Source organism: Nicotiana attenuata, chromosome 8 (assembly GCF_001879085.1).
Source record: "Nicotiana attenuata strain UT chromosome 8, NIATTr2, whole genome shotgun sequence".
Lineage (NCBI taxonomy): Eukaryota > Viridiplantae > Streptophyta > Magnoliopsida > Solanales > Solanaceae > Nicotiana > Nicotiana attenuata.
Window position 1 is genome coordinate 19,712,329 of NC_031996.1, and position 20,185 is coordinate 19,732,513.

Sequence of the window (20,185 nt, forward strand, 5' to 3'; positions counted from 1 at the left end):
ATCAACAACAACAACAATCCACAACTCAATTACAAGAATTTCTACTACCAAGAGTATGAGTACATAGCATCAAGAGCATCACGTAACAATCAAAGGAATACAACAACCTTTACAAGGGCAACGAGACATCTAAGGCACGTGGTAACTTCACCGGCAACCACAACAACTGGACATGTAGCATAGTTGCACAAAGTCATAGAGGAACTCACAATGAAGAAGTATCAAAACAATAAGGAAGGCAATCGTTTCAACTTAGGCAAATAAGAGCCAAATAACAAGTAAGGAGTATAGAGGAGCTAACAACATCGTATAGAGCATGTAGAAGTAAAACTAGAAAATAGGAAACCCAATTATATCAAAAAACTTCCCACTTAATGAACATAAGGACCGAAGAACCCTAAAGACAAATTTTCCACAAATACGATCGAGCACGCACTCGTCACCTCGCATGCACAGGCTACAATTAACATAGAGGACTCAAAGCCTAAGGGGGAGTCCCCTACACAAGGTTAGGCAAGATACTTACCTCAATCCGGTCAATTCAACACTCAATTTAGATTTTCCTTTACCAATTCATCAACCCCCGGCTCAATCTAGCAAAAAACGACTTAAATACATCAAACAATGCAAGAGAAAATAATTTTAATTAATAAGGTTATGATTCTTATACAATTTGTAAAAAGTCAACAAAAGTCAACTCCCCGGGCCCGCACCTCGGAACCCGACGTAATTTACAAAAACCGAATACCCATTCCGACACGAGTTCACCCATACAAAAATTATCTAATTCCGATACCATTTGGTCCCTCAAATCATCATTTTATATTTTTGAAAGGTTTTTTAATTTTCCCCAAATTTTACCTTTAGATTCACATAAATTTGATTTAAACCTAAGATATAATCACAAAATATAGTTGGAAATTGATTAGAGACACTTACCGAATGATTTGGTATGGAACACCCCTCTCAAAATCGCCTCACCACGAAGCTAGGGTTCAAAAATATGAAAAATCAAGCAAAAACTCGGAATTCTTAGCACTTAACTAGTTGCAAATGTCGCATTTGCGAACCACCCAATTGCGGAAAACTCATCACAATTGCGAAGCTGGAAACTCTCCTCTTAAGGTCGCATTTGCAACAAAAACTTCGCAAATGCGAAAGTCGGCTTTCGCAAATACGGCAGCCTCATCGCAAATGCGAAAAATGCCTAGCCGTCCAGGCATCGCAAATGCGAGGATTCTTCGCAAATGTGATGGCCGCATTTGCGACTAGAACATCGCAAATGCGAAGAAACCAGAACCAGAAAAATCAAAATTCATGTAAGATATTCCGAAACAACTCTGAAACTCACCCGAGCCCTCGGGGCTCCAAACCAAGTGCCCACACAAGTCTGAACACATAACACAAACTGCTTGCGCGATCGGAACACCAAAATCACCTCTAGAACCACGAATAGGATGCCAAAACGCATAAAAATCACTATGAACTTCAAAAACTTCTAGTATTGCAACCAAACGTCCGAACCATATCAAATCAACTCCAAACGACACCAAATTTTGCAGGCAAGTCCCAAATGACATAACGGAGCTGTTCTAACTTTCGGAATCGCATTCCGACCTCAATAACACAAAAGTCAACTATGGGTCAAACTTCTCCATTTTCCAAGCTTCAACTTTCTTCCAACTTCATCGAATTTCTCAAATAACCCTACGGGCCTCCAAATCTGACCAACGGCTTTTAATACTTAGGGATCGTTTGGTAGGATATATTAGAGAAAATAATATATGTATTAGCTTCGTATTATTAAAACCGGACGCATGCCTAAGTCCAAGATCACCATACGAAGCTACTGACATCATCCAACTCTCATTCCGGAGTCGTTTACTCAAAAGTCAAATTCCGGTCAAATTCTCATCGCTTAAGCTTCCAAAACTAGATTTCTTCTTCCAATTCGAGTCCGATTCATCCGGTAACAGAATCCAACCATGCACGTAAGTCGATACACATAATATGAAGTTGCTCGTGACCTCAAACTACCGAACCGGATGCAATTGCTCAAAACGACCAATCGGATCGTTACAGCTACATTGTGGATGCTAATGAATGAGAAGGAAGGATCCTCAATTTATAGAAGTCCAAACATTTTCCTACAAGAAAAGGGATTAGCCAAATATGGAAGAATTATATTTTCCTTCTAGGAAAGGAACCTCCAATTATGATAAATATGTTGTCTTTTCCTTCATGAGATAGGAAACCAATTCTGGTAAGAAAATCTGGACAAACACCTAACAACACAGGCCGAGATTTGGCGTACCGTGTCGCTCAAGGTTTCACAGTAAAGGGTGGGGTGGGGTGGGGTGGGTGGGTTATCGGAAACTGGACTTTTATTATTTTTGGCCCAAATTTAGACCGACGCATTGCAGGGTGCTGCACCAATGTGTCTTTTCAAAACCAGATTTTCTGCTTTGCTACCGTTGAGTAAAAAGGTCATAATTTCCTGTAGAAGTGTAGGAATGACTAACGGTTTGAAGTTATGGAAAATAGACCCAAAGAGCTTTCGTTTGTTTTTTGGATCGGCGATCAATTTATTATACATTGGTACTGTTACGCGGCGCCTTCCTGAGATTCCTTGGAAGGGCGACGTAAGGCTAGGCAACTGATGTCAGTGTAGTTGCTGTCCGCCAACTGAGGTCCCCTCCGTACGCTAGACGAGATTGTCAGTGCCGTACGGGAAAACCAATGTTTGGAGCAATTGAGAGAACAGAAGTGAGAATTCAGAATGAAAGAAAGCTTGATTGCATTAATGAAAGCTATTACAGAAAAGCAACACGGTGTCGAGGGGGAGAGACACCAGTACAGAGAATTGCTTGCTTGCTAGAAAGTTTTGATTGCTTGATCCCCCCTAATAGTACTTAAAAAAAATAATCCAAAGTTACAAGACTAGACTTGACTAAGCTAGAGAAACATAATGGAAGTACATGAAATAAAACTACTCTATATTTACAGTGAAAATGACTTAGTTTTCTATAAGGCAGCAGCAGGTCCGTTGTCAGCAGCAGTGTCTTTGGCATCACGGTCTGCGCGTGCGGCGTTGTCTGCGCGCGCGGCGCTGTTGGCATCTGCCTGCGGCTTGACGCTGGCGAGGGATATCGGTGCGCGCTTGTCACTTGGCGCGGCCAAAACCACGGGGCTGTCCGTGGCGCTAGGCATTGGGAGGCTTGCTAGGACGCCACGGGGCGCGCCCAAGGGGTCATGGGGCATGGCTGGAAAGCCGCCCATGACAGTTCACACGATAACAAAAAATGGCCTATATTTTTAAGTTTTACGTAAAAATAGCACGGTCTAGCCAGTTTTCGGACTGGTCATTCAAAAATAGCCAGCGTTTACTAAGTCAATGAAAAATAGCCACTATTTTGCTGCAACAAAGACCGGTCCAGCATAACATACTGGAGTTCGGTGCACATGTATATGAACTTCCAGCATATTATGCTGGAACTCCAACATACGGAAAGTTCCAGCATAATATAGTGGAGATTCGAGCACTTGTGTATGAACTTCCAGCATATTTTACTGGACTGGTATACTTTGCTGGAACTCCAGTATATTATGTTGGGGTTCTAGTGTACTTATGTTGGTATTTAATCATATTATGCTGGAGTTCCAGCATACTTATCCTGGAACTCCAGTATAATATGCTGGAGTTCAAGTATACTTAGGCTGGAACTCCAGCATAATATACTGGCGTATTTTCCGGGTTTTGAACAGTATTTTCGCTCTGATTTATCTTTACATGAAAAGTGGCTAGATTTCGATTACTTTTGAAACTGGCTATTTTTGAATTTCTCCCAAGTTTTACCCTACCTAGCCCATATTATACATATTTTGAAAGCACTGACAAAAGTATCAGTGGACAACCCCTATTTCAAAATTTATTTTCTTACTACCACTGCTTCTAAAAGTTATGGAGTTAAATGTAGTTGGTCAAGTTACCCATTTTGTTTGATGTTACGACAAGAAAAACTTACTGCAAAAACTAAGAATTTTTTTGTTCTAGTGCCTCGTGGTTTTGAGACACTTCACGATTTAGTTTTTAATTTCTCTCTTTTAATCTTTTGAGTTAATTTTAGATTTGGGTTTTTAGAGTTTGTTAATTGTTTGGATTAAGTGTAGATCAATTGATTGAAAATATTAATAGGAGTTTAAAACTTAAATGTGAAGTGATTTGCAGTAGATTTGACCTAGGTTTGAGTTGAATTTCACAAGAGGCTCAAGGAATAAGACGAAACCAATTTTTGTATAATAGTGTATAATATTATTCTTTGAATAATAGTGTATATGAGTGTATAAACATCTCTTATACATTATTATCCACTTTTATACACCTTTATACAAGCATATGTCGACGAACTTCTTTTACGATTTTTGCAATTCTTGTTCAAAACCAGTCCAAATCTCCGTTAAATGACTTCAAAATTTATATACAAGCTCCTTATACTATTTCTTTTAGGAATTTTTACATTCCTATGCCACATAGGAAACCCTATTACCCTCAATGTTTAAGGTTTGATTTAATTACACTTAGTATACCAAATTACCAATCCTATACCATACTTAATTAAGGGTCTAATTAATGGGCAGTTTTTACTCCTTAATTGAAGGTGTCCATATATCCCACGTTTCTCTATCCACCTAATTCCTAAGACCTGCTCTACTTGGAGAATTTTTTAGGGCCCAACCCTTATTCCGTTCTTCGTCAACTATGTCCGTCTCCTTTAAATCATCTGGACTACCAGACCCTTCCTTCAACTTAATTCCATCCTTTTCCTTTCGAAGCTTCTCAAGTAGAGCGGTAATTGACACAAACGTAGATGTGCCATTGGCATTCCATTTCCTTGTATGGTTGGCTATGTCATGTCTAATATGGTTCNTTTACCTGATCTTTTTTCAGTTTTCAGATCTCCTTGAACTGCTTCTTTCTTCATGTTGAAATCGAGGCATGGTATCTTCTTCGATTTGCAACTTCGTACTGTACCTGTTATACACATCATTCCACATGGTTGCAGGGAACTCTCGAAGGCTTTCCTTAAGTCTTCTCGTGGCTTCAGAACTTTTAACATTTAGATTGCTCGCAAAAGCTATTGCAGCCCAATTATCTGGTACACGGGGTAAAGTCATTCGTTCACGTTGGAACCTATCAACAAAATCTCTGAGCAACTCTGTATCCCCTTGTTTGATTTTAAAGATGTCCTCCATTCTTTTTTCAACCTTTTGTGCTCCTGAGTGCGCCTTAATGAAAGAATCTGCAAGCTTAGCAAAAGAGTTTATAGAGTTTTCAGGGGGTTCGCTAGGACGCCACGGGGCGCACCCAAGGGGTCATGGGGCATGGCTGGAAAGCCGCCCATGACATTCTCCCCCACCTGAGTTGGCGACGTCCTCGGCGCCTTACTTGCAAAACAATCTTCAATGAGGCTCTTGTAGGCTTTGAGGTTTGTTCCCCTCTCCCAAGTATTCTCTTCTACATCACAGCCCTGCCATTTCACCAAAAACTCTTGGTGATCTTTCCTTGAGGCATGAATCACTCTGTCATCAAGGATAGCTTCAACACGCCTTTTCCCGGTTGAATTGGGACCTCGAATACTGGGTATTGTGAGCTGGCTCCTTGAAGGATCCTCTGTGTCTTCCCGAAAAGGTTTCAGGAGACTGACATGGAAGACAGGATGAATTTTCCACCAAGCTGGGGTATCCACCCGGTATGCAACCTTCCCAATACGCTTTTCAATGGACAAGGGTCCAATGTATTTTTGCAATAGGCGAGGGTCATGGACCCCTGCAAATAAGTACTGCTTTGGAATTTTGACCATCACTTTGTCTCCTACTTGATATTCAACAAAGCGACGATTCTGATCAGCATGCCTCTTCATCCGCTTTTGGGCTTTGACAAGGTAGCTCCGCACTATCTCCAAATTCCGCCTACACTCTTTTGAGAAGCTGGCAGCTCGAGGAGATTTAGCCATGTTTGGTGCATTCACAGTGTGTGGGAGTAGCGGTTGCTGTCCGGTAACAATTTCAAAAGCGCTTTTATTGGTACTAGAGCTCTTTTTTGAATTGAAACACAGTTGAGCATCATCCAGAAGCTTCACCCAGTTCTTCTGCGATCCGGTTACAAAGTGGCGGAGATATTCCTCCAACATACCATTGAACCGCTCCGTCTGGCCATCAGATTGCGGATGAAAACTTGAGCTGTGACTCAATTTTGACCCAAGGCACTTGAAGAGTTAGGTCCAAAAGTTGCTAGTGAAGCGTGAGTCGTGGTCACTAACAATGTCTTTGGGCAGGCCCCAATATTTGACGACATGAGAGAAGAAGAGTCGAGCTGTATCTTCTGCTGATATATATTGTGGGGCTGCAATAAAGGTGGCATACTTGGAAAACCGGTCCACCACAACCAAGATGGTTGTGAGATCCCGACCTTGGGCAATCCAGTGATAAAATCCAAGGAAACGCTTTCCCAAGGTCTCTTTGGGACAGCAAGTGGTTCCAAGAGTCCCGCTTGTGTCAAGCGGTCCGACTTGTTCTTCTGGCATACTAGACAAGTCTTCACATACTGAGCGACATTATCGGCCATTTGAGGCCAATAATAGGCACGACGAAGTAACGCCATGGTGCGTTATTCCCCAGGATGGCCGGCCCACAGAGTATCGTGACATTCCGTTAGAAGAGTCCTCCGCAAATCTCCTCCTTTAGGAACATAAAGTCGGTTCCCTTTTACTTTCAGAAACCCATCTTCCATGTAGAACTGGCGAGTCTTGCCCTGTCCTACCAAATCAACCAAATACCGAGCAGCAGGATCCTTGATGAGTAGATNATTGAGATATAAACTCCAAACCATATTCCCGATTATTTTCAACAACACCCAATCCAAACAAATAATGATTTTTGAAAACCCAAATTTGAATTCAAAGCTTTCAAACTTTTTAATGGCTATCAATGGTGGAAAATATCTGGAAGAATATTTACTTCCATAATGGCTTCCTGATTTTTCGCAAGTGATTAAGGCAGAATTTTAATGTAGACTCAATCAATCGCAAGATTTTTTCCTGATTTTTAACGCGTTAATTATGGAAGATTTTGCCCAATTAATCGTGTATTAAACAAATGGTACAGAAATTGTAGGAAAAATGTGGACTAGGCGGGTAATTTAGATACTATGCACATTTTTGGTAATAAGGTTTCATATATGATATAGATAAGAAAAAATCCCATTCTTTTAAGTCTAACTAACACCCAACTCCAAATTTCTCACAAGGCCAGATTCGAAATTTAAACCCATTTGGCATTTATTTAAGTTGTTCAACAATGGTGGACCAGTCCAAATCTTCATTAAGTGACTTCAAATTTTGTATACAACCTCCTTATACTATTTCTAACAAGTCTAAACAACAACCACCCAAACTTCTTTGAAATTCAAACCCATTTATTTAAGTCTTAAAACAGTAAAAAGCACTTGTTATATTAATTGGCCGCGTCAGTATTTATGATGCAATTGTTGCTACTGTCTTTATGGCTTTTCGACCAAGTTCAACTGGATTCATTTGCAAAAAACACAGGAATCTACTAGGTAGTTTTATTGTTGACAAGGCCAACACTTCGTGGAGAGAATTAAAACAAAATCTACGTGCAAAGAAAGTACAAGTTCCACTGATTTTATAGAAGTTAAAAACTTGGAGAAGACAGATTCTTATGCAAAAGAACGTATGTTACCTTTGATGTTCTCCAAAAAATAAACCTGTGGAATTGCTTCACCCTTCGAACTTAAAAGAAGAGTCAACTAGTATAAAGCCCTTGCTTGACTTCAAGCAAGCAAGACATAATGGAGGGAACTAAAGCCAGGTAACTGCAAGTTTTTTACTATTTTCTTTTCTCCATTTTTCTACCTTCTGAAAAGTCTCATCCAGAACATAGCAGCCATCCTCAATTACACAGTTATCGCCAGAATGATTCATGCAAGTGAGAGCTCTATGCCAAAAGAATAGGCACTCTTTTATCATTGCCATATTACCTACTCAGGAATTAGATTGCATGTAATGCTAGACACTCCACAAAGCTAGGAAAATAGAAATGAGAACTTCTCCATTGACACTCAATCATCCTTTTTGTGGCTTTGCAAAGAGAAAACAGGGTCACCCAGATGATCCTCATCAGCAGATTTCGCAGTAAGAGAGCTGTCATCGCCAGCGGCTGCAGATGAATCACTCTGCCTGGTGGTTCTGGTCAACTTAGATTGAGAGATCCCAGGAAGCTCAGTGCCAGAATTCTTGCCCACTACGTTTTTATATATGCCAAGAGCTTGAGCCATCATGCTAGCAGGATCAGCAGCACTCGTAGGAAGCAACAGCGTGGTGCTCTTCAAAGTTGAGAAAGGCAAACAGAAACAATAAGAAAGTTAGCAAATAACTTACTCCTGACAGTTGACACATATATAATGTAACTATTGCGCTTCACCTCCTTTGCAATATTACTGAATGCTTGGATATATTGCTCTGCAATTCTCAAACTTGCAGCCTACAGACCAAACATTGAAAGCTGTAAGCATGACTACAGATTGGCGAAGGTACAATCAAATTTATATGACAATCCACGTTACTAAGTGGGTTTCGTTAATTATGTCTCTTCAATTCTTGTTACATGTTATGGAGAACACTTTGCTGTAAGTTGGTGCATTACAAGTATGAAAGCAGCCGGCTGTTCCACTTTCAGAACTGCCAGAAAAGAAGGTATAGGGTGGAAGAAGGAAGAAGGAAATAACCCATTGCTGGATCCGGACCAGCACTGCTGGTGTTCAAAGAACCTCACCTCTGCACCACCATGCTCTTTAAGGGTTTGTGACACCATTGCTATCCCTTTTGCTGTAGCTTGTGCCCTAGCGAGGATTGCTTCCGCTTCACCTGATTCAATCAATAAGGAGAGAAAATGAGTGAGGAGAACGAGTGAAAGCTGAGATTGATAGTCTCAAAAATAAAAGGGCATTATTTGACTAAAACGTTATCTGTAACTTGAAACACCTTGGCACCACATTAAGGCACCAAATACTGTAATGGACTATGATGAACACCATTTATAGTCTTTAAAACCAAAGAGAACACACACACATACCCTAACCCATCCACTAAACCTTATCCAACAGTCGCTATGGCGGATAAAAAATCAGTTCCTTATAAAAATTCTAGCACTTCTTGTTGAGAGTTTCACTGGAGCAAAACAACTCTACTTTTTCCTTGTCCATGAACAAGGGAAGTAATCTCACTAAAGTACAAGGAAAATGTGAAGTTCTAAGTAAACAAACCTAGCGCTCTGTTGACCTGGTCCATTTTTGCAGCTTCTGAGGCAAGGATCACTGAACTCTTCCTTCCATCTGCAATGTTAATATTTGCCTGCCTTTCTCCTGTTATAGATGTCAAAAAATATCATCATAAAAAAATCCTGCATGTCAGATTGAAATACTTGAAATTCCAAAAAGTAGCAAGCTGCTATTTTACATTGGCATGGTAATCATTTCGCTCATACAAGGCCTTCCTAAGTTATCAGCCAGAGATTTACAGTAAGCAGACTACACATCTAGTAAGAACAGATTGACTGTTAATGTTAGTTGCCACAGATGGTAAAGCTTTTCGATAGATCTACGTGCACTTGTACATTTTAAGCTGGTCGTCCCTGATATCATAAGAATGAATGACCCTTCCTCTGATCCAGAAAAACTAATTCTCAGTGTTCTAAAGCAACTACTGCTTTGCAAACTAACCAACAGGGAGAGGATCTATTACCTTCTGACTCCAGAACTTGAGCCCTTTTTTTTCGTTCTGCTTCAGCCTGCATCTCCATAGCCGCTCTAACCCCACGAGGAGGAGATATATCCCCTGAAATGAGAAGGATAACAGACATATCCAGCAATGTAAAGCCACAACCATTTTTTGAATGATGAAAAAATCAGCAGAATAGCCCACATACTTATTTCATATCGAAGACATTTCAAGCCCCAAGCTTGTGCAGCATCATTAATAGACATCTGCAATAAAAGCGCACATCAGAGGGATCAAACTCAAGCATCATAGCTGGAGAATTAGGCCCCGTTTGGCCATACATTTTGGCAACGTTTTTTCAAATCTTTTTTGAAAACATTGTTTGTTCATAGATTAATGATCTATTTTTGAAGAATTTCTGAAATTATTTTTCAAGTTCCCAAAATCTAGTTTAGGGTAGATTTTGGGTGACAATTGTTCTCCCACCCACAAAACTTCAATTTTTTTTCAAATAAAATGCATGTCCAAACACAATTTCAACTTCCAAAAAATTATTTTTCAAAACTACTTCAAAAATTATTTTTTCAAGTTTCAACTAAATCTATGTCCAAACGCTAGCTTAGAATGCAACCAATATGGTCCCTACCTCTAAATAGGCTTATTTACTAATACTGATCCCTAGCTAACATCAATATGGCCATAAATAAAACATATGCAGCAGGTATTGAACTTGATGCTGATAATGACCATTCAACAAGCGAGTCAGGATTCGTGTTCAGATAAATAGTGAAGTGAAGATGAAGAAAGCAGTATTTTGATGGTGAAGAGCAAAACGTTTGTTATCAAGTTAAAATACACAACTAATTTCACTAGAATCCGTATGAAACCTTACACCAGTAGTCGTTTCTCATTTAACTTTGCGTTCCATTATAGATGTTCCTCTGATTTCATGAAGCACGTCTAAATGACAGAGCAAACAACTTCTCAAATATCAATGACCTTTATGGCTAAAAACAGTTGAAACTGCTAGTTCAAACCTACGTTCTGTTCCTACCCTCCTTTCCTTGCCACGAAATTTCATCTACGATTTTACACGATGTATTAAGCATATAAAGTTCTTTACTTCTTTTGGATGATGTTTCCATTTATTTTTTTTAGATGAAGTGATGATATTTCCATTGTGCCAGACGAAAATGGACTCAGTTTACCAATACAACGAGAAAAGTAGCGTCAGACATCTCATAAGCATACAGTCCACAGAATATGGCGAAAGAATCAGTAATAGTGGACATTGGCACTCTCATCATGGATGCAGTTTTAACTCAGCAACTCTTACCTATTTATTTTATTGGTAAGTTGGTTATCTTGGAGTTTCTTCTCAACATCATTCTTAGACACCTGATGGTCAAGTTGACGAATTAATTTAAGTGGTAATTCACTTAAATTTTAATGATTAATAAAATAACCGAACTCACACAAAAAAGGAGAAAAACAGAAAAACAATACAGAATAAACACACACAAAAAGGACAGGAACACTACATGGAAAACCATAAATGATTGAAAAAAGGAAACAAGCAAGCATTACTGTCTTTTCTAAAATGTCTTCACCTGCCCAAAAATGACTCTTTCTCTATAAACTTGCAAACATCTTATTGTCAAAAAAGTGACACAGAGAGATACAATCAGAGGCGGATCTACGTAGGGCATTGGGGGCAGCACGCCACCCGTACGCTGGGTAAAATTTCATATATGTATTGAAAATTTACACAACAAAAGGTATATATATATATATATGACCTATATCGTTACAGTATTATCAAAATTATGCCCTGAAATTACCCCTTCTATGCTCTTTTTTTTTTTTTTTTAATTATTCCACTCTGTTCATCTCTTCTTTCCAATTTTTTAAAGAATTAATCTTTTCTTAACTCTTTTTTCATTAACCCCACCCTGGCCACGGTTAAACATATATACCCATTTTTCGTTAATGTTGGGTTTGACTTAACCGGTTTCTCCTAGGAATTTATAGGTTAATCCATCAAAATTATTAAGAAATTGGAAAGATAACCATATACTAAGAGTGGTATATATATATATATACACTATATGTATGTATATATACCTACTAATAATTGAGGAATAATAAACATAAACTATACATAATAACATAAAACTGTAAAACAGGGGTAATATCCAGAAACATAATTTAGATAAAATAAGTAACTTACATGTTTACAGGAGAGAGATTTCCCTTTCGGGAAACCCAAAAAGTTTACTGGACTTGGGAATTAAGATCTGGCACACACAAGCATAATGATTTATTTATTTTACAAACTCGAGGTAGAAACTACTAAGGCATACATAAGGAAATATTTTACAAGGTATATTACAAGATGTTTGGAGGATGGTGGGTGATGAAGGAGAGTATTTTGGAGGCTTGGCTTTCTTGAGAGTGTTCTTTCTCTTGTAGTTGTATCTTCTCTTCTTCTTTCTTTCCCTTTTTATAGCTAAATTTTTTAGACGGATTTCAAAATGGACTCCAAACCCTTCCAGAAATCTTTCTTGTCTAGCCTTGTAGGGTACTTCATTGGGCCCCATCTTCACATGGCTTAGGCAGGGATTTCTTTAGTGTTTGTGACTATTTTCTTCCACTCAAATTTCAGCTTGTCTTGTAGTACTACCTTTTGTCACGTCTTCTTTTCTTTATGTCACTTCTTCTTTTTCAATTGTCTCCCGAATTATTGCTCTTTGTCTTTGTTGCTCTTATTTTCTTCTAACTGAGATCTTGCTTCCTTTTACGTGTCTAAGTTATGTAGAGCTATTGAATCAAAACTCATTCCAGAATCATCTTTGTATGGATCTTGGGCATCTTGATAATTTAAGTGGTCTTCATTATCATCTTCCCCTGAGCTTTGAGACCTTTCTGGACTTCTTTCTGGACTTGGATTAAAACTGGGACTTTTAATCATATGTTTGTCTTGCTTTTCTTTTTCTTGAAAGAAATTTTCTAATGTCTGTTTAATTATGCTTTCTATTTTCTCATTTTTTTTCTTTTTAGAAATTATACCCTTCTTTTTTAATGCTTCTCCCTGTGTTAGTGTTCTAGGTAGTCTTCGTCTTGATGAACCTTCATCTTCACTTTTTGGCAAAGTGACAGCCATGGCGCCGTCTGTGGGGAACGAACCCACGAATATATATATATATATATATATATGTAATAGTGGCACCCGGAGTAAAGTGCCAACTTTCCATCTGCAAGATGTAGGATCAATACTCACTAAGGCACTGCCTTCGTTTTCAAGCTAGTTTTTCTTTGTTCCCTTTTCTTCCTTCTCTTTCTGCTCCTTTTCTTTATTTCTTTTAATTCTTCAATCTTCATCTTTGCGTTCCCTCTCTCTTTGTAGCCATCTTTATTATTTATTAAATTATACATTTGCTTTCCTTTTTGTTTTTCTAGATCTTTATTTGAAAATGATTTTAATCATTTTCTCTTTGTATCCTTATAATATATTATTGTTTCCCTGATTTCCAAATTTTTTGATAATATCAAATTTGGAACTAATAGTCACCTGTCCTAACACTGCACGGTGACTGTTCAACTTTGGAACATATTCCTAGCTCTAACAGGGATACACTGGGTCATGCCAAATAGCACCAAGGACCTGCTGTCATGCCAAATAGCAGCACCAAGGACCTGCTGTCATGCTGGAATAAGGTGAGAAGAAGTGCAAGTGAGAGGAATAGATGGGATCTAATTCCTGCCTGCATATGGTGGACTATCTGGAAAGAGAGAAATTCAAGATGTTTTGAAGACAATGCCAGCTCTCAACTTAGAAGATAAAAATGAACTGCCTACTGTTATTTCATTTTTGGTGTAAACAAGAATACACAGTGGACATAGAAGCTTTAATAGATGTTCTAGGGACTCTGCAAGAAGATAGGAATTTTTTTTGTATATGTTGGTCCATTCCTCTGTAATTATGGTCAGCACAGCCTTTGTGCTTCTGAATACAAAAACTGTTACCATCTTCAAAAAAAAAAAAAATATCAACAAAGATAACAATAATCTAGCTACATGTAGAGTGAAGCGGTGTATTTGTTTATTTTAAATTCTTATTTTTATTTTTATTTTTTAATCATATTATCAAGAATTTGAATGAAGAAAATTAGATCGTATTGGACAAAACTTACTCAGTTTGGTGATCACCAATTTATTTATGCACCAAACATCTTGTATATCGAACTAAATCAATTCAAGATGGATCGACCCGACCCGACCCGACCCAAATTAATTTTTATTTTTTTGATTTGCACCGGGTGTCCGAGTCTCTAAGAGCCCCGACTAATCCCGGGGGTGCACAGGCCCTCGGCAAGGAGTTTCCCGCAAGTGCACCACGGTTAATTCAGGTTTTTATCCAGTCCGATGGCCCTCAGAAATTGTTTGCACCCAGTGGGTTTCGAACTTGAGACCTTGAAAGAGAGCAAACCCCAAGGCTCAAGTCTATTGAGCCAGGCCAACCCCTTAGGGTTGACCCAAATTAATTTAACGGATCAAACCAACTAAATGTACCCTAATTCAATCAACTTTACTATTGGTAAGTTTGCATTAAAATAGTGGCACTTGTAGTCGTCAACTCCTAGATCTGCCTCTGGATACAATATTCATGTTCTTCAAAATGTCAATTTTATATCCATTCGGACATGATTTTACTTGAATAAACTAATTCTTCAGTGTTACACCTCAGTACTAAAGCATAATCAAAATAGGATAACTACACTATAACAAACAATGCAACAAATTTGATAGCGAAAAAAAGTCAGTTAACAGTGAAATACAAAGAGAATAGGTAATTTGGGATAACAGGAACTACCAACAGGTACATAATTAATATACAACCTTCATGTCAACAGGATTAAGATGGGCTTAAATGGAGCGACAACAGTGAGGATTCATATAGCCGACCCCAACTTGCTTAGCAGTGCATATACAATTTGCAGTTTACACCAAATGGATAAATATAGTAGACACATTACAATGAGCATTAGGACTATCGATTAAGAGCATCACACAAGGGCCTTGCAGTTTGAAATCCTAAATTAGAAAAGGTTGAGAAGAGGTGACAGAGTGCCAGAAAAGATACCTGGCGAAGGGAGGCAAAGAAAGTCTGATCAGGATCACATTTTCAAGTGTCCCAACCACGCATGCATCGGAAAGAGTGATAGAAAAGTTGAAGACATTACAATGAAATTTCCAGAGGAACACAAGTTATGGGATAAAAAGATACATTTTCAAGTGTCCCAACCACGCATGCATCGATAAGAGTGATAGCAAACTTGGTCACATCTTTTTTAAGGTATGGAGTGCTCGGGCTGAAACACTTAAGAGTATTCGGCAAAGCACTCTTAAGAAAGTGGTTTCGGAGGTTCAGTAATGAGAAATACAGCTTATAGAAGAAACTGAATGCAGATAAGTATGATGAGGAGGAGTGGAAAACCGAAAACACCACTCTACCTTATGAGTGCAAACTATGGAGGGATATCATGAAAAGATGGAACGAGTTCAGCTGTAACGTCAATGGGATCAGGATCAGCTTCTGAAAGGACAAATGGTGTAGGGATGACATCTTAAGTGTCAAATACCCAACTAATTTTCCGCATATCGGGCCAGAAAGGATAGCATTTGACCAGTTATACAAAGAACAAGATGATGGATCATTATATAATTTAAGATTCAAAATAAGCATACAACATCGAAAGATAAAAGGACTTCAAATCCGATAAAATTACCTTACAGACCAAATCTCATCCGATCAAAGCTGGACACATGGAAGTCTATAGGCAGGGGAAGTGGAATTTTCTAGGGAAGTCCTTCTAACAGAAGTTACTGAAAAGAGAGGATAGTGGATGCCCATATTTCTCTGTTTGGATCCCTAGAGCATCGAGAAAGGTTTGCTTGTTCACATGAATAGCAGTAAAAGCGGGGATACTAACTGCTAAAAATATAATGAAAGGGATATAACACATGTCAACTGGTGCTTCATGTGGAAATGGTTGCATGAACCATTTATTAGAGAAATGTCAAGTTGCAAAACCAGCAAAAGGAGCATTAATATTGCATGCGCTAGGTGAACTAAGGCTCATGCTTTTACAATGTCTATTTGCTTTGAAAAATTTAAGAGAAAAATTGCTTGGTTGGCTAAAGTCTATGCTTCCCAACAAGTTTAGCATTCTTGAGTCACTCAAGGGTGTGGCCTAGTAGTCAATGAGGTGGGAGGAGAACCATGAGGTCTCAAGTTCAAATCCGGCAAAAAAACACAAGGTGATTTCTTCCCATCTACCTAATCGTTGGTGGGAAGAGTTACCTGGTATGCCTGATGGTATAGTTGACGTCATCATTAGTTGGCCCGGACACCTCTGTCATAAAAGAAAAAAAAGAAAGAGGGCAGCCTGTCTTGAGTGGTAGAGTTGTTTAAAACCATCCCAAACAAAGTTCTAGCAGGTAAATCTATCAACCTTATGTGACACTTATTTGATAAGATCAACTTTATGTGAAACTTACAAAATTCAAGATAAGTAAATCATCAAATAAAAAATTCTTAGCTCAAATCTCCAAAATGAATAATCACATACAACAACTTGCATCTCAAGCGTGAAGAATCACATCCAACAGATTGCATAGGAAAATTACTCTATTTTCAGTTTCAGCTAACCATAAGTGGAAGGAACTGATCAAACAATCTGCAGGTTATCATATGTGATAAAAAACAGATAGATACTGGACATATGCTATTAATGAGCAGAAATAAAGGGGTATGGGGCTAGAATTATACCAAATATTGCTAGTAAAGTCTCACCACTATCTTTTCATTCAAGGTGTCCCTTTCCTCAAAGGTCTTGTCCAGTGTGATCTTACCAAGCTCACTTCGCATAGTGGTCTGTGCTAGCTGAATTACCGCATACAGTGGATTCTCAACCCCATAAGACGCCAATTTAGGGTCCACAATCTACAGTTAAAACAGCAAAAATCAAACATCATCAGCTCATATCCGCGAGCGCACACCAACAACGGCTCAATCTAAAGCTAGTTAGGGTTTTCTAACCTTGACATAGAGAACACCATCAATTAAAATGCTGACATTGTCCTTGGTAATGGCGGATTGATCCGGTATAGGAATTGCCTCTTCCTTTAACGAATGCACATAAGCAATTTTATCCACGAAAGGGATCAATACGTGAATTCCAGGAGTCAACGTCTTCGCATATTTCCCAAACCGCTCAACAACATAAGCCTTCTTCTCAGGCACAATTCGTACTCCCCAATTTACCGGCGGCGGGATTTCATATCTTCATAAAATCACAAATTATTCACAGAAAACAAAATTACAGTAAAATTAGAGTAGCAATATAAGATCAGGATCGAGAATTTTACCTCACGCTGGGGTCGCGAGCGTTGCGGAAATGGCGGACGGAGGTGAAGAAAGGGGAGAGCTGACGTAGCGGGAGTTGATTGGAGAGAAGAGAGGACTGCTTTAGAATCGGAGAAGAGAGAGTGGAGACTGCTCTGGTGGTCGGCGATTGAAGAATGTGGTTCAGCAGCCGGAGCTTGCTGAGGGAGTTCGATCTCGCCGCGTTCATTGATGTTTCTGTGAATCGGAAACGTGGATTGGACGTTCGAGAGAGAGGAAATGACTGTGGATTGACGGTCCGACGAAGAGAGGTTTCGCGATTTTACAAAGCCCTAGCAAAACCCATTGCCCGAGTCACGCAGTTTGTCTTGTTCTCCAAGCCTATTGCACCTTAACGGGTTCTATAAGCTAAATAAATAAGTGTGCCATTAGCACATTTTCATGGATAACGGATTTTACCGTTCTGGTTAAACCGGTGTTATATATAAAGTGAAAAGGAAAAAAAGTACGAAAAAAGTGTATAAGTTATATAGAATCAGAGACAACAAATGGGTATTTTACATATATACTTCGACTCTAATTGTATGCAAATTATGGTATCAACGACCAAATATTTGCCTTTTTGCGAGCATTTAAGATATTTTCAATTGCTTCGGAAAGGGTCCGCCCTATTTGTGTGGTTATAAAAGCTTCTTACTAAGGGTAGAATTGAGAATTTAAGCTAAATTGCTTCCAAATTTAGAAAGGATTCATTCTTTTTGGAACGGACAAAAAAGGAAATAGATTCACATAAACTTGAACGGAGGGAGTAATTAAGTTTCGACGGTTAAGTGTAGAAAAGGTGATCTTTAGGCTCAAGTGTTGCCACATCAATGCTCTCTCCTCCTTGCTTTGCCTTGTTCTATTTTGCCACTAATATTGGTCATCGCTCACAATTACACTTGAGGTCTCCCATAGTCTCCGTCAATACCCATTCAATGTATAAATTTTGAAGTGGTTCAATTCATAGTTGCGGATCCATCTATTCCTTGACATCATCATTTATGCATTTTCTACCTAGCCAGTATAGTTTGTTTCATATTCTACGAACATCATTTCACTGATTTTTGAAAACCTATGCAGCAAAATATCTAATATGATTGGCTTTGTGCCCGTAAATACTAGCTATCACAGGCCAGCTTTTTGGTATGCGCATTTACACACGTCTCAATTCAAAGCAGATAAGATTTTGAAGAATACGCTCTTGCACAAAGAAGTACGAGGCAACAAAAAATTGCAAGTCCAAGCAAGCATTACGACCAACATAAGCAACTTTCGATGGTGCGCACCCTTCCCCTTTTTGGCGGCTGATAGAGATGCCAATCTTCAAGAAGTTTGAATTTGATGGCAGAAATTAAAATGCACAATAAATCTAGAAAAAACAATGAAAAGAAAAATCTAGAAAAGTAATACCATCAAAGTCATAAATTGTGTTTACTTTGTTTGTAGAAGTCTAAGTTTTCTAACATACTTGTAAAGTTAATTGGAGAAGCCAAATATGTTGGGAATTTCTGAGATGCAGTATGGGCCAAAAAATATCTTTGATACAGGCAAGCCACGTCAGCACTATTATGGCTTTCATCGACCGCCACGTGCTATCAGAAAGGTCTCCACAAAGATCGGCCCCAGGGCAAAATAGCCTCGAAGTGATAAAGAGTGCAAGAGCCAGCAAAGATCAAGGTCGTGAAGTCACCGTAGTTCAAGGTCGAGGTCGAGCATCTTAAACAGAGTAATAATGGCTAGTTCTAAGATAAGGCATAAAAGAGAATATTCCCGTGAATATATTCTTTACACATGTACTATTATGGTTTCTATGAATATGTTCCTTGTAAATAGAAATAGACACAATGATAGGGGCCATGAGATATTCATTTGTAAAAAAATACATTGACTGTATGGAAGAATTTGGTCCTATTGCAAGCATACAAAATCAACATTTTTACTAAGATTCTCGGCTAACATTTCCACTGGATCCAAGAACAATCTAAGTGTTCGAAAGCTTATCAATCATTCATCATTGTCAGAAAAGAATATCCATTGATCTCATCTCTTTTCGGGTGATTCACGCGTTTTATTTACTTAAATGTCATTTATTTTCATCTACTGCTATTTAATGCTATATTCCATCTTTTTGGACGATTGAATACTGTTATTGTTACTTATATTCGCCTCATAGGATGGCGCCTGTCTTCCAACCAGGACTATGTGCGGAATTTTCCGACCAAGACAATCAAAGATAGCCGGCGGGGGCGCAACTTATGTCCGTGGCCCTATGCCCGACCATGCCGAGGTGTGATACCAAGAGAGCCATCGCAACCACTGATCTACCTATTGGCCTAGAAGAGTGATGCCTTTGAAACTATTGAAAATAGAATCTTTGTTTTCAGGTGGGTTTTCTTCTCCACCAACAACCAAGACGCATGAAAGCGGTTTCCAGCGCCATTTGATGAGTAACTGAGAACAAAGGAGAGGGATATGGAAAGAATAAAGTAATGAAAGAGGATTCGGACAAATATACTAGTTATTTTTCACAGCTTCGATAGCTTTATCTTTAGAATATTACTTTTAATTAAGATTAATTCTTTTTTATTGGTTGAACCAAAATCTATATTTTTGGTCAAACAGATACATTTAAATTTTGGAGCAGACCACTAATGCTAAACTGTTGGTGGCTCCATTCACAGAAGTAATTTATTTCAACAAATATAATTGAGCGTAAACAACTCAAGAAAGGAACGAACATTGATCTATAATTGCTTGCTACAATAGCAAGTGTTGTTATATACCTTCCACATATAGTTACTTTCTTTTTATATATATTTGTGTGTGTTGTGTCTCCCAAACTAATTCCGGAAAAGACCACTACATGTGCACCTGCTCCTTAGGTTAGTTTAGGTCTTTCAAGCTGTCTTTTCACCCAGGGATGTAGGCTGTAGCTAAG

At 38.6% G+C, this 20,185-nt stretch overlaps 1 protein-coding gene across 1 annotated transcript; it reads right to left on the minus strand.

The window, feature by feature from the left end:
• On the minus strand, positions 7,677–17,626 carry LOC109231031 (stomatin-like protein 2, mitochondrial). The gene is made up of 9 exons (XM_019396556.1): positions 17,229–17,626; positions 16,900–17,143; positions 16,654–16,803; positions 10,006–10,063; positions 9,822–9,914; positions 9,344–9,442; positions 8,854–8,945; positions 8,503–8,562; positions 7,677–8,404 (listed from the first exon to the last, which is right to left on the minus strand). The coding sequence occupies exons 1-9, from the start codon at positions 17,432–17,434 to the stop codon at positions 8,141–8,143; spliced, it is 1,266 nt and encodes a 421-aa protein (XP_019252101.1). The 5' UTR covers positions 17,435–17,626; the 3' UTR covers positions 7,677–8,140.

Bases quoted from the DNA above. Each gene is read 5' to 3' on its own strand.
- LOC109231031 (XM_019396556.1), bottom strand. From the start codon at position 17,434: ATGAACGCGGCGAGATCGAACTCCCTCAGCAAGCTCCGGCTGCTGAAC. The intron at 8,946-9,343 runs GTTTGTTTACTT...TGATTGAATCAG, and splicing joins CCAGGTCAACAGAGCGCTAG to GTGAAGCGGAAGCAATCCTC. The intron at 8,405-8,502 runs GTGAAGCGCAAT...TCAACTTTGAAG, and splicing joins TCAGTAATATTGCAAAGGAG to AGCACCACGCTGTTGCTTCC.